The sequence below is a fragment of the Agaricus bisporus genome (assembly GCF_000300575.1).
Source record: "Agaricus bisporus var. bisporus H97 unplaced genomic scaffold AGABI2scaffold_16, whole genome shotgun sequence".
Taxonomy (NCBI): domain Eukaryota; kingdom Fungi; phylum Basidiomycota; class Agaricomycetes; order Agaricales; family Agaricaceae; genus Agaricus; species Agaricus bisporus.
The window spans coordinates 297785-309307 of NW_006267351.1; the positions used below are offsets into that span (position 1 = coordinate 297785).

The 11523-nt window shown below is 46.0% G+C and overlaps 3 protein-coding genes across 3 annotated transcripts; all 3 read left to right on the forward strand.

The window, feature by feature from the left end:
- Nucleotides 1-445: 445 nt before the first annotated feature.
- AGABI2DRAFT_181558 (hypothetical protein) lies at nt 446-2875 on the forward strand. The gene is made up of 3 exons (XM_006457207.1): nt 446-1612; nt 1670-2584; nt 2649-2875. Exons 1-3 carry the CDS (start codon nt 461-463, stop codon nt 2838-2840), a joined length of 2259 nt encoding a protein of 752 aa, XP_006457270.1. The 5' UTR covers nt 446-460; the 3' UTR covers nt 2841-2875.
- Nucleotides 2876-4494: 1619 nt separating this feature from the next.
- AGABI2DRAFT_123138 (hypothetical protein) lies at nt 4495-5376 on the forward strand (the record flags this gene model as incomplete). The annotated part of the gene is made up of 1 exon (XM_006457208.1): nt 4495-5376. One exon carries the CDS (start codon nt 4495-4497, stop codon nt 5374-5376), a length of 882 nt encoding a protein of 293 aa, XP_006457271.1.
- Nucleotides 5377-10982: 5606 nt separating this feature from the next.
- Nucleotides 10983-11387, forward strand: AGABI2DRAFT_79310 (hypothetical protein; the record flags this gene model as incomplete). Its single annotated transcript, XM_006457209.1, has 1 exon — nt 10983-11387. A coding segment is annotated over one exon (405 nt), but the record flags the coding sequence as incomplete, so codon positions are not given.
- Nucleotides 11388-11523: the final 136 nt, after the last annotated feature.

Below are 11523 nucleotides of genomic sequence, written 5' to 3' on the forward strand. Positions count from 1 at the left end.
GTGATACCCGTGGAGATGAACCTCGATCTTTGTCTCCTCGCAGCCATTTCCTCCGCTTTCATTCGGTCAAAATGGTAATCTTGCATCATCGATGCTTTTTACAAATGCTGACAAGTGATACTATAAGCAAATCCAACGTTTCGGTTGGAGTGTCCTCAGTTGAATATGTCCTCAGAAGACCAGCATGTGGTCATTTGGTCCCGCCTAATACCGGTCAGGAATCGCATCTTTCACTTGTCCCTCATTTTACTGAATGATAGATAACGTCCATTTCACAGCGACTGGCCGGGCATACCATCCACAAGGGTGGAAATCCGAAAGGGGCAATCGACGTCACGTTACCTAGGGTCACGCGGTCCGACGCGGCGCGGAGTTTGAACTGATTCCAGCTCCGGACGAAACGCGTTTACTGGATTCACGCATATGCACGTGATGCGCCGCCCTTATCACCTCGACTGCCATGTCGACTGCCTACCCTCCCCGCGCACAACAGCCCCGTCCCGCAAAATTCTCCACCAGCGCGGCCGATCTAGACCTTCATCGTCTTGCTTCGTGGTCGTACCAGGCGGGCCAACGAGATTTCTTCTCTTCGCCGCCCCGCTCTTCCTCTCCACCTTGGACTCCCCCGTACAGCACTAAACAAGCCTATAACCATGCCCACATACGCTCGAGCTCCCCCCTCAGTCCACGCGTTCAGCTTCGAACCTCGGCCGATGACTTCCAAGAACCCCATGCAACCTGGTATGGACATCCCACGCCTCCCGTCCACCTAAAAACTCGACTACAACGACCTGCGTCCCTCGCGCACCAGTCTGGTTATACACGTTTTAACGCATCCTCGGATTTCGACGCCTCGGATTATTCTGAGGGTTTAGAGACCGATTTTGACGATATTCGGTCGGATGTATCAACACGCACACACTATCGGCCCCTCTCCCCGCTTCCTGACTCGCACGATGATGGAGCAGATGAGGGCCCAGGTTTCTCATTCAGCGAACTAGGAATTCGCTCAATGTGCTTCCGCACATCTGCCGAGCGCGGTCGATGGAAAACTGACCCGTTACCTTTCGAACGTTCGTTGGTGCTCTTGACTCGAAAATCTGCGCCCGTCAATGATTCTACTACCGACGTTGTGATTGCCTCTAGACTCGTTTCTGAGCCGGCACCATCCATCCCCGCTTCCGTCGAGTCCGCTAAGCTAAGCGAGCAAGAAGAGAAGGCTCCAGAGGTGATCTCTGATCCATCTTCGGCGCCCTTATCGTCCTTATCGACTTCACCGGTGCTGGATATAGTGGATACGCTGCCATCTTTGACGAGTGACAGAGACAGCAGTATGGACGCGGAAGAGGCTTTGACGCCTTCAAGCCCATTACCACCGTCATCACCCCCACCCTTCTCGCCGGCGGCCTCGGTGGAACGCCTGCCCGCTATCTCCATTTTGTCAACTCGCTCTATTCCTCCATCGCCTATCATTGCCCCATCTTCCCCTCTGTCGCCTATCTCATCAGAAATCGGAGAAGAGGACGCTCAAATTTTCGCTCTCACGACGGAACCTATCACCACACAAGAGACGGGAGACAACTTGCGCTTAGATGAAGTAGGCGCCATCTTGGTACGTATTTGCTGTTTATTTCGATATGCTCTGGTTAATGGATTCTCGCGATGTCAGGATCTGGCTTCCATTCCCAAGCTCCAAGGTCACGCGTCATCTGCCCCTTCCCCTCAAGATTTCATCGAACTTAATCCTTCTGAATCACGAGCTCAGGCAGTCGGGTCATGTCTAGAACCTCTGCCCTCTTCCTCATCTGAGGTTATCGAACAACTACCCGAAAATCTTTTTTCCCTTGCTGCTCAAATATCGGCCGATCAGGACAAAGCAAGCACATGTCCCGGCGACTGTCCGCCACAGTCGCCTCCGAAGACGGCGAATCTCGTGCCCCATCGTCCAACAGATGATGATGAAGTGCTCCACTCCTCTGATCCTGCTCTTGATGCCGATTTTACGATAACGTCAAATAAACGCCTCGCCGACAGTTTCGATTCAACACTCGACGATGGTCACGAACGGAAGCGATTGAAGTTCTCTGACGGCAAATCCGAAATTACCTATTCGCCGAATGCAGAAGAGTTTCATGAGACAAAGCTCTCGGCGGAAGTCAAAAAACCTCATGCGGATCCGGCGACCTCGGAAAGGACGAGTTCAACCGCCTCAAAGAGAAGAAAAAGGAAACCAAAATACGTAGTCGAAGAATCGGATTCCGAGTCGTCGGTTGAATCGTCGTCTTCTCGACCTGCTTCACCTATTCCTCCGCGTCTTGTTTACTCTGATGGCATCTGGCGAGATCGAAACGGGATATCGGAAGAAGATGCCGAGATCTGTGGAATGATAATCGAGGGCATGGCTACGTCGCGAGCGTCATCATTGCCTATATCTCAAATTTGCAAAATAATACTCCAGAGTCGACCGTCGATGAAGGCGGAACGGGATGAAAAAGAATGGCGCGATGTATTCTGCCGCATACTACAAAGTGGTGTAGCCGGTCAGGGAAGCGGGGTGTTTGGGAAAGTGGATAGCAGTTACAAGGTAAACCCATCACATGTGGTCAACTTTTCTATTATTGACAACGGCAAATCTTTTATTCCGTTAGGACGAAAATAAACCCGCAGCAGAGGCCAGATGGTTTTACGTTCCCGAAATGGACTGCGATCAAGAACGAGCAACGCTTATACGAAGTATGATGCCTAGACCTGGCAAGCGAAGCGTAACGAAGAAATACAAGCAGTATTATTATCAACCACTAGAAAAAATATCGCGATGGGATCCTGAAGACGACTTATGAATTATAGATCGTATGTGTATATGTTTTTATGATGGATTCGGGACTTTTTTCGTTTTACTCCTTCGGTTTGGATGCACGTCGCTTTTTTTTTTTTTGCTCTCCCCGACTCACGCAGGACCCGTTATGGTGTAGCTATGACTATCATTGTTTGTATGTTGTTTCTTTTGCCCCCACTTGTCAGACTATACAAGTCTTCTGTTGTTTTTTTTCTATTATCATTATTAGTACCTTGGCATGATGCATCTTCTTTGGTTCGTATTCGGTTCGTTATTAATATTGTCATCCCCACAAAGGTTTTATACTGCCTGCAGGATGAATTTTAGGTGGCGATTCTGTCACCGAATGAAATACGTGGACGTCAGCGAAATGATACTCAGTCTCTTGGTTTTGGAGTGAATTTGTCGAAATGAGACTTAAATTTTTAAGTCCTGGATCACTTTCTATCTAAGAAACGGTACGCCACAACTACAATGCTTTACTGTAGGGTCTAATCAATTGGGCTATCCACCGAATTTCATCAATGTTGATATCAGAGATATATTGATACGCAGCTTGTTGTATACTAACCAACCGCAAGAGGCTCTTGTTAATTTTGAACTCAGCTGATTGTCTCGAGAATTGATTGAGTTTGGGACTCGGCTAACTCCGCCGCCGACGGCACGGAGCACGGTGGCTCTCTCATTTCAATGCAATTGTCCGCTCACGCTTGTTGCACCGGTGGGTGATCGGTTGGGTTCCCGAGCATGACAACCGGTTGCATTCACCAAGGAGCCATTCGCCAAGGAGCCATTCAATCAGACAACGTTAAAGTTGGAAACACCGATAGTGCAGACCTGATGGGACCATCACCAACATAATTTCAATCTTTGCCACTTTTCGCTTTATCTTCGGAGACGGCCGAACTGAGGCTAGCGTGCTGTGCGCATCGTTCTACAGAGAGACAGATGACTAAGCCGTGGTGTAAAAGACTACGCAGTCAGTCGGCCTTGCCTATCAGGCTTGGTCCTCGTGGGAACGAGGCCTGGGAGGATGCCCCACCTGTTATGAATTTACCAACCTATAGGAGGGACGTCATCATGCTTACTCATTTCCATATCCCTGGATATACTCTTCTCCACCTATGCTTCTCCCATCATTCATTCCCATGTCACTTTCTCTTTGACGTTACCTTGTTTGTCTTTCCCTTCTCATGATCATTCTTATTGTTCCCTTGATTGATCTTTCAGGTTACCTGTTATATCTTTTCCTTCTCATGATCAATCTTCTATTCTCATGATTGATCATCCTCCTTCCTAGTTTATACTTTCCTTCTCACTGATTACTCATCTACCTCGGTCATGGTTACTCAGCCCGTTCTATAGTTAGTTACCTCGGGTAGATAGTCTTAGTATAAGTAAGCGTAGATACTCTCTGTATTTCCCTACGCTTTACCAACTTGCTTTTCCCCTTACTCGCCCTCAAGTCTTTGCCTTCGCTGCAACCTGAGCATTCGCTTTAAGGTCGTAACATTTGGTAAAGCGTCCCTAGCTCACCTTGCAACTAGTAAGTACCTTGGAAGGGTACTGTGCAGCTCACTCTTGCTGCAGAACCGAAATTTTTTAGCCATACGGGCATCAGACGAATTTTAGCCACACGGGCACCAGAGAAGTAGTGTATGAGCACAGAGAGAAACGACTACGACAGTCTAGACGAAGAACACTACGAACGAGTAGCCAGATCTACTAGGAGAAACCAGAACAGGAAGAACCAGAAGAAACGACAACCAGTTGACTTCAGGAGTTACAGAGACACTAGGAACCCCATCGACACAGAGTCAGAGAACGAGAACACCATCGACACAGACGATCAGAACACCCGAGACAACGACAACATGAGCAACGACGCCGCCGTAACCGTTAGTGCACCGACAGATGCACTCAAGTCGCTTATCCCGAGCCCGAAGGATTTTGGGGGGAATAGAGAGCAGTTTGCAGAATGGTGGATGAACATGACACTTTTCCTCAAGTACAACAAAGTCACAGACACCGACCAGAAAATCATCGCCACCATCGTACGATTGAAAGGACCTATCCCCAGCTATTTTGCCGAAGTATGGACGGAGAAACTCGCCAGCAGCATCACGTACACATGGGATAGTTTTGAAGAAGAAATCAAGACTTCATTCGGAAAAGGAAACGAGAAGGATATAGCAGAGGAAAGGATCAAATCCCTCAAACAAGGAAACAGAAACACCATGGACTTCCTAGTCGAGTTCACGGTCAGGACTGGAGACAATGAAAAGGATCGATCAGAGGACCGGAACTGGAATCACTTACGGAGGAAGTGGACAACCAATGGAGATAGGATGGAAGAAATTCGAATGGGACAAGGATGGGAAACCCAAATGTCACAAATGCGGAAAGTTCGGACACATCAGGAAGGACTGCGAAGAGAAGAAGATGAATTTTGGAGAGAAGAAGAGCTTCAAGTGTTTCAGTTGTGGAAAATTGGGACACATTGCGAAGAATTGCCGAACCAACAGGAGTGGAAGGATTAGAGCGATGAACGAGGATTCTGACGATGAAGACGACTCCAAGAAGGAGCAGGGTTTTTCCAATGGTTCCGAGTAGGCACGACCTCGCGAACCAATGTACCTAGACAAATGAACAATCGATACGTTGTCCCTCAAAAACGTCTAGGAGTGCAAGAACTGGAAGTAAAACCCCTCCTCACTACAACAAACGGAAAGAAACTCAAAGTCTCAGCCATGGTCGACTCGGGATGCACACACACATGTATCGATGAAGGATTAGTAAAGAAGAAGAAGATCCCGACGAAGAAATTGGAACGGCTGATCACATGCAGGAACTCAGATGGAACAATAGCAGGAAAGAAGGATATCACCAAATTTGCGAAGATAGATCTAAACATCAACGGTCATAACGAGCAACTGGACGCGGTTGTCACTCCATTACAATCATCCGACCTCTTTCTAGGTCATGATTGGTTAACAAACCACAACCCCGAAATCAATTGGAAACAAGGAATGATCAAATTCAACCGGTGCCCCACATCATGTTCTTTTCCCCATACCGACATCTCTTTCGAACCATGTATACGACGATTACAGTCAAACGAAGACACTGAAGAAAAAGAACCGGATCCAACAAACCCTGAGGACTTACCAGCATATATGAAACCCTTTGCCCATCTTTTCAACAGAAAGAACTTCGACAAACTACCTGAACGAACGGAATGGGATCACGAAATTAACTTCACGGAAAACGCACCAACGGAGATATCATCAAAAGTTTATAGCATGACACCACTGGAGAGAGAAGAACTGGACAAATTCTTGGATGAAAATCTGGCTACCAATCGAATCCGACCATCGAAATCACCCTATGCAGCACCATGTTTTTTTGTCCCCAAGAAAGACGGTTCACTACGGTTATGTCAGGATTATAGGAAACTGAATGAAATCACGATCAAAGACAAGACGCCACTACCCCTCATCAGTGAAGTATTAGATCAACTCAGAGACGCCAAGGTTTTCAACAAATTGGACATTATCTGGGGGTATAACAACGTTCGGATACGAGAAGGAGATGAATGGAAAGCAGCGTTCTTGACGAATCGCGGATTATTTGAACCAACGGTCATGTTCTTTGGAATGAGTAATTCCCCCGCCACCTTCTCACGTATGATGGCGACAATCTTTCGAGAAATGATACAAGACGGATCTTTAGCCAACTACATGGACGATTTCATCATTCCAGCAAAGGACGATGAAGAATTGGAAGCACGGACTTTACGTTTTCTCAAAATCGCGGAGAAACACAATTTATCATTTAAACGGACGAAATGCGAGTTCAATGTCTCATCAACAACGGTGTTAGGAACGGTTATCGGGAACGGAAAGGCAACAATGGAAGAAGAAAAGGTCAAGGCAATACGAGATTGGGCAGTCCCTACCACGGTCAAACAAGTCGAAAGTTTTTTAGGTTTTGCCAACTTCTATCGACGATTTATCAAGAATTTCAGCACCATCGCGCAACCACTAAACGAGCTGAAGTCTAAGAAGGGGGAGAAATGGTATTGGAACGATGAACAACAACAAGCTTTCGAACAAATCAAACAGGCTATCGCCAGCGAACCGGTCCTAGCGTTACCCAAGGACAAAGGACAATTCAGGGTTGAAGTAGACGCATCAAACTATGGAACAGGAGCAGTACTATCACAGGAACAGGAAGACAAATGGCACCCAGTCGCATTCATGTCGAAAACATTATCTGAAGCTGAACGAAACTACGAGATCTACGACAAGGAACTACTAGCTATCATAAAAGCTTTGAAACTATGGCGACACTACCTATTGGACGCAAAGGAGCAATTTGAGATATGGACAGATCATGAGAACCTCAAATATTTCCGAGAACCTCAAAAGCTCAACGCTCGACAAGCAAGATGGTACCTCATGCTACAGGAATACGATTTCCTTCTACGACACATTCCTGGGAAGACAAACACCAAAGCAGATATCCTGTCAAGACTAATCAAACCTGACACATCTAACGACAACCGAGGAGTAGAAATGTTCAAGGAGAAAATGTTCATCCGAAGACTTGAAGAATCCATCCCCATCTATGACGTCACCTTACTCCATAATCGAAGATTCGAAATCATAGCCGATGAAACCCTACTTGAGAAGATTAGGAAATGTGAAAGACGAGAAACCAGAGTAATAGAAGAGATGAAGAAGCAGCCAGAAAAAGTATGGGAGAACAATGGAATCATTTACCGACAAGGAAGGATCTATGTTCCGGATAACCAGGAGATCAGAGATTTCATTCTTCACGATCATCATAATTCTCCCGACGCCGGACATCCTGGAACGTACCGAATGCTAGAATCAGTTAAACGGACCTTTTGGTGGCCCACGATCAAAACGGATATCAGGAGATATGTCAGAGGATGCGACATGTGCCAGAAGAACAAAACCATTCGACGACCCGATCACATCCCGCTTAATCCATTATCTATCCCCGACAAACCTTGGGAAGAAATATCTATAGACATGATCGGACCACTACCGAAGTCAATGGAGAAGGATGCTATTATTGTTATCGTTGACAGATTCTCCAAAATGATCCACCTCGTTCCCACTACCACGTCGCTCACATCCATGGATCTTGCGGAAATCTATAAGGAAGAAGTCTGGCGACATCATGGAATTCCGAAACAGATTATTAGCGACAGAGGACCACAGTTTGCATCGAAATTTATGGAATCCCTATGCAAAGCTCTAGGCATTGAACGGAACCTTTCTACGGCGTATCACCCACAGACAGACGGTCAAACAGAGCGGATGAATCAGGAAATTGAAACCTACCTTTGAGCATTCATCAATTATCGACAAGACGATTGGACGAGATGGCTTCCCATGGCGGAATTCCATTACAATGACAAAACCCACGCTGCCACTGGACAAACCCCATTCTTCCTGAATTACGGACTTCACCCATGGAAAGGGAATATCACGGTAGAAACGACGAACCCCACCGCCACCTCCTTGATCGAAGAATTAGAGAACGTGCGAGAAGAAGCTAAAGCTGCGATGGAAGCAAACAACGAGATGATGAGAGAAAGAGGAAACAACAAGCACCACAAAGAACCCTTTGCCAAAGGAGATAAAGTTTGGTTAGAAACAACGAACATTCATTCCAATCGTCCGACTCGGAAACTAGACCACAAACGATATGGACCTTTCGAAATCTTGAAACAAATCGGCGATCGATCTTACAAACTGAAGTTACCTGATACCTGGGCGATACACGACGTCTTCCATACATCGCTCCTAACGAAAGTCCGAGACCCAGAGTTTGACAGTCAGAAGAAACCCACTCCACCTCCACCTGACATTATCAATGAAGAAGAAGAATATGAAGTTGAAGAAATCCGAGGACACAGACGAAAAGGCCGAGGAATACAATTTTTAGTTCACTGGAAAGGATATGGAAACGAAGACAACTCTTGGATACCACGCTCATCCCTAGAAAATGCAGAAGAAGCACTCTCCGAATATAGAGCAAAACTTCCGAATGGACAGTTATAAAATCAACCAAAAATGCTCCAACTCTTTCATCCCCTCGTCGACCACAATATGCAAGCCATTACCGAATCTTTTACACCGGTTTCAAAAGACATCTTTATCCGTGGAGCCGACATTGTATTCATGACCGACGACGGAGCCAAATTCCACGTTATCACGGCCTAAACACATTTAGCCTAGTAATCTCTCTAGCGAAGGTAGCTTTGACATAATATAAGCTTAGCTACAGCATAGAAAACCCTTCGCTACATAGAATGACTGAGAAGTGTAACCACAGAATATCTAAAGGAAGGAGACTCGATCTACGCGAGCTCGCATGACAGCCATAGCTGGGGTCCCCGTAGGGAAAACTGTACCGATGGGAGAAATATGACCTTACCAATTGGAACATCAACCATTGGTCTATACACAAAGCGAATACAACGTGTAGCTACGACGCATAAGTACTATTAATTATATTCGCGAACACGGCAAGGTGAAGGGACTTAGTCGCTACGACGGTCTGCTTACGTACCCTATGTCGCGAATAGGAAGTCCCATCATTTAACAAATTCGGACAAAGTACGCGAAGTGCCATCAAATACGAGTTCCCTTTTTGGTTATACCCGAAGTGTAGCTACGATTGTAACTAAAAATATGAAAGAGAGCTAGGAGCTACTAGGAGGAACAGAGATAGGTCAGCAGCTAGCGAAAGATTGCCCAGAAAGAGTAACCGTTAATCAGCGGATTACATGATCTCACGAAAGCTACTCCTAAAACGGGTGGTATGACTCGAAGGCTTAGTAGCTACAATAGAAAAGATGAGCAAGCTACGATATAAATACCAGAGTCTTAGTAAACGTAGCGTACCTGAACCAAAATAGCTTAGAGAACCATTAGTATAAAAAGCCTGTAGTTAGTGAGCGAGAGGCAAGGAAATTGACCTGCCGAAGCTCTGCAATTGTATTTCACTACTCAGTGAATCCTATTTGTGGTGTTATCTGTGAACTTTTCCTTCGGACGCTAAGTCCAAACTGAGAATCATACGAACTTGAGAGAATTGTAATCGAAAACCAGAGAGGATTATTATCGAGACCTTGAGCTACAACTCGTTGACAGTGTGTGATAGCTTCGTGTTAGCTACTTGGATATCGCAGCTTGCATCACTTCGGTAGTGGTGAAAGTCGGTGGCCTTGTAGTTTGTCGGTATAAGTCGGTAGCTTCTCGCTAAGTCGATATCGCAGCTTATATCTACCCACATTGTTTGGTACGCGTCACCTGCCTTAGCACAGCAGCGTAGTTGAACTTCGTCGTGAACAGTCCTTCTCGAACCCCTAGATTCCTTACTCCTCGAGTAGCTACAATTGAAAAAGACCTTAAAACCCGAAAACAATCTAAACTTTTCAAAACTTCACAAAACATATCTGTCTCTATCTTGACTTCTGATTTAATTCTCCCACGAACTTATAAACTGAGAACAGTTTGTGCGTTAGTGAAACCCTTTTTACAATTTTACTTTCGTAACTACTGTCACCTCCACATCTGGAGCCCACCGCGAGGGAGTTTCAGATCTCTAGAAAAGACAGCCTCATTTACAAAAACATTCTAAAGAGAAACCATTGTCGCACTTTATCAGTACGGCATCCTCGAGTAGAAGCAATCGTCGCGAAACTAGACTAGAAACAGTCGAATTTAGTGACCCAGAGAGAATCCTTTGAGAAGCACGAAAGAGCAGACGTTCGTTAAAGAAAGAACGCGACACACTCGACAGATTAGCTACTGAAGTAGGGCTTCCTCTGGAGCCAGACCTCACTACACTCTCACCTTTGACCACATCGCCTGTCGACCCAGAAAGTCCTCGCGAAGACCCCACACTTCTACCTGTACCCTCTACAGAATATATACCAGGTCAATTCGACCTTAGCGAACAAAGTCGCTACTTTTCCCCAAATCTTTCTATTCAAGTTCCGCTTCCTGCTTCCTCTTCGTCTTCTTCTCACTCAGACTCTCGAACTTCAACCCCTGTATCTCCTTCAATTTTTATTCCTTCTCGTTCTAATTCACCTATACCAATGGCACACAACCAAAAAATGCCGGCACCTCTCACTAGCGGAGCACCGAAGTGGGATGGCACCGAAAACTTGAATGATTTTATTTACCGACTCGAGCACCATCTCGAGGAAAGTAATATAACCGATGAAGCTAGAAAAATGAAGTGGGCCCTGGCCTATGTAGACTACGAGACAAGGAAAGAGTGGATGGCCTTTCCAGAAGCTCAAGGAAAGTGGGAAGATTTCAAGAAGAAGCTTCGCACAGAATACCCGGAGCTTGACGCAGAAGAAGTAGGATCTGTAGCTCAAATGAGAAAGTTAGCTGCGACTCATCGTGGCATTTCTATGAGCGAGAAAGAGAAGCTACTATCTTATCGAAGGAAGTTCCTCACATTGGCGGAAAAATGTGCAAATCCGCCGGCCTTAATGTCCAACCGCGAGTTAGTTGAAGCTTTCGTGTCCGCGCTAGACGATAGCTTTAAGGAACAGCTTAACAACAGACTTAGCTTGACTGGGACTTTAAGGAATGCCAATAATACAGCTAGTGTTCTAAGGGAAGATG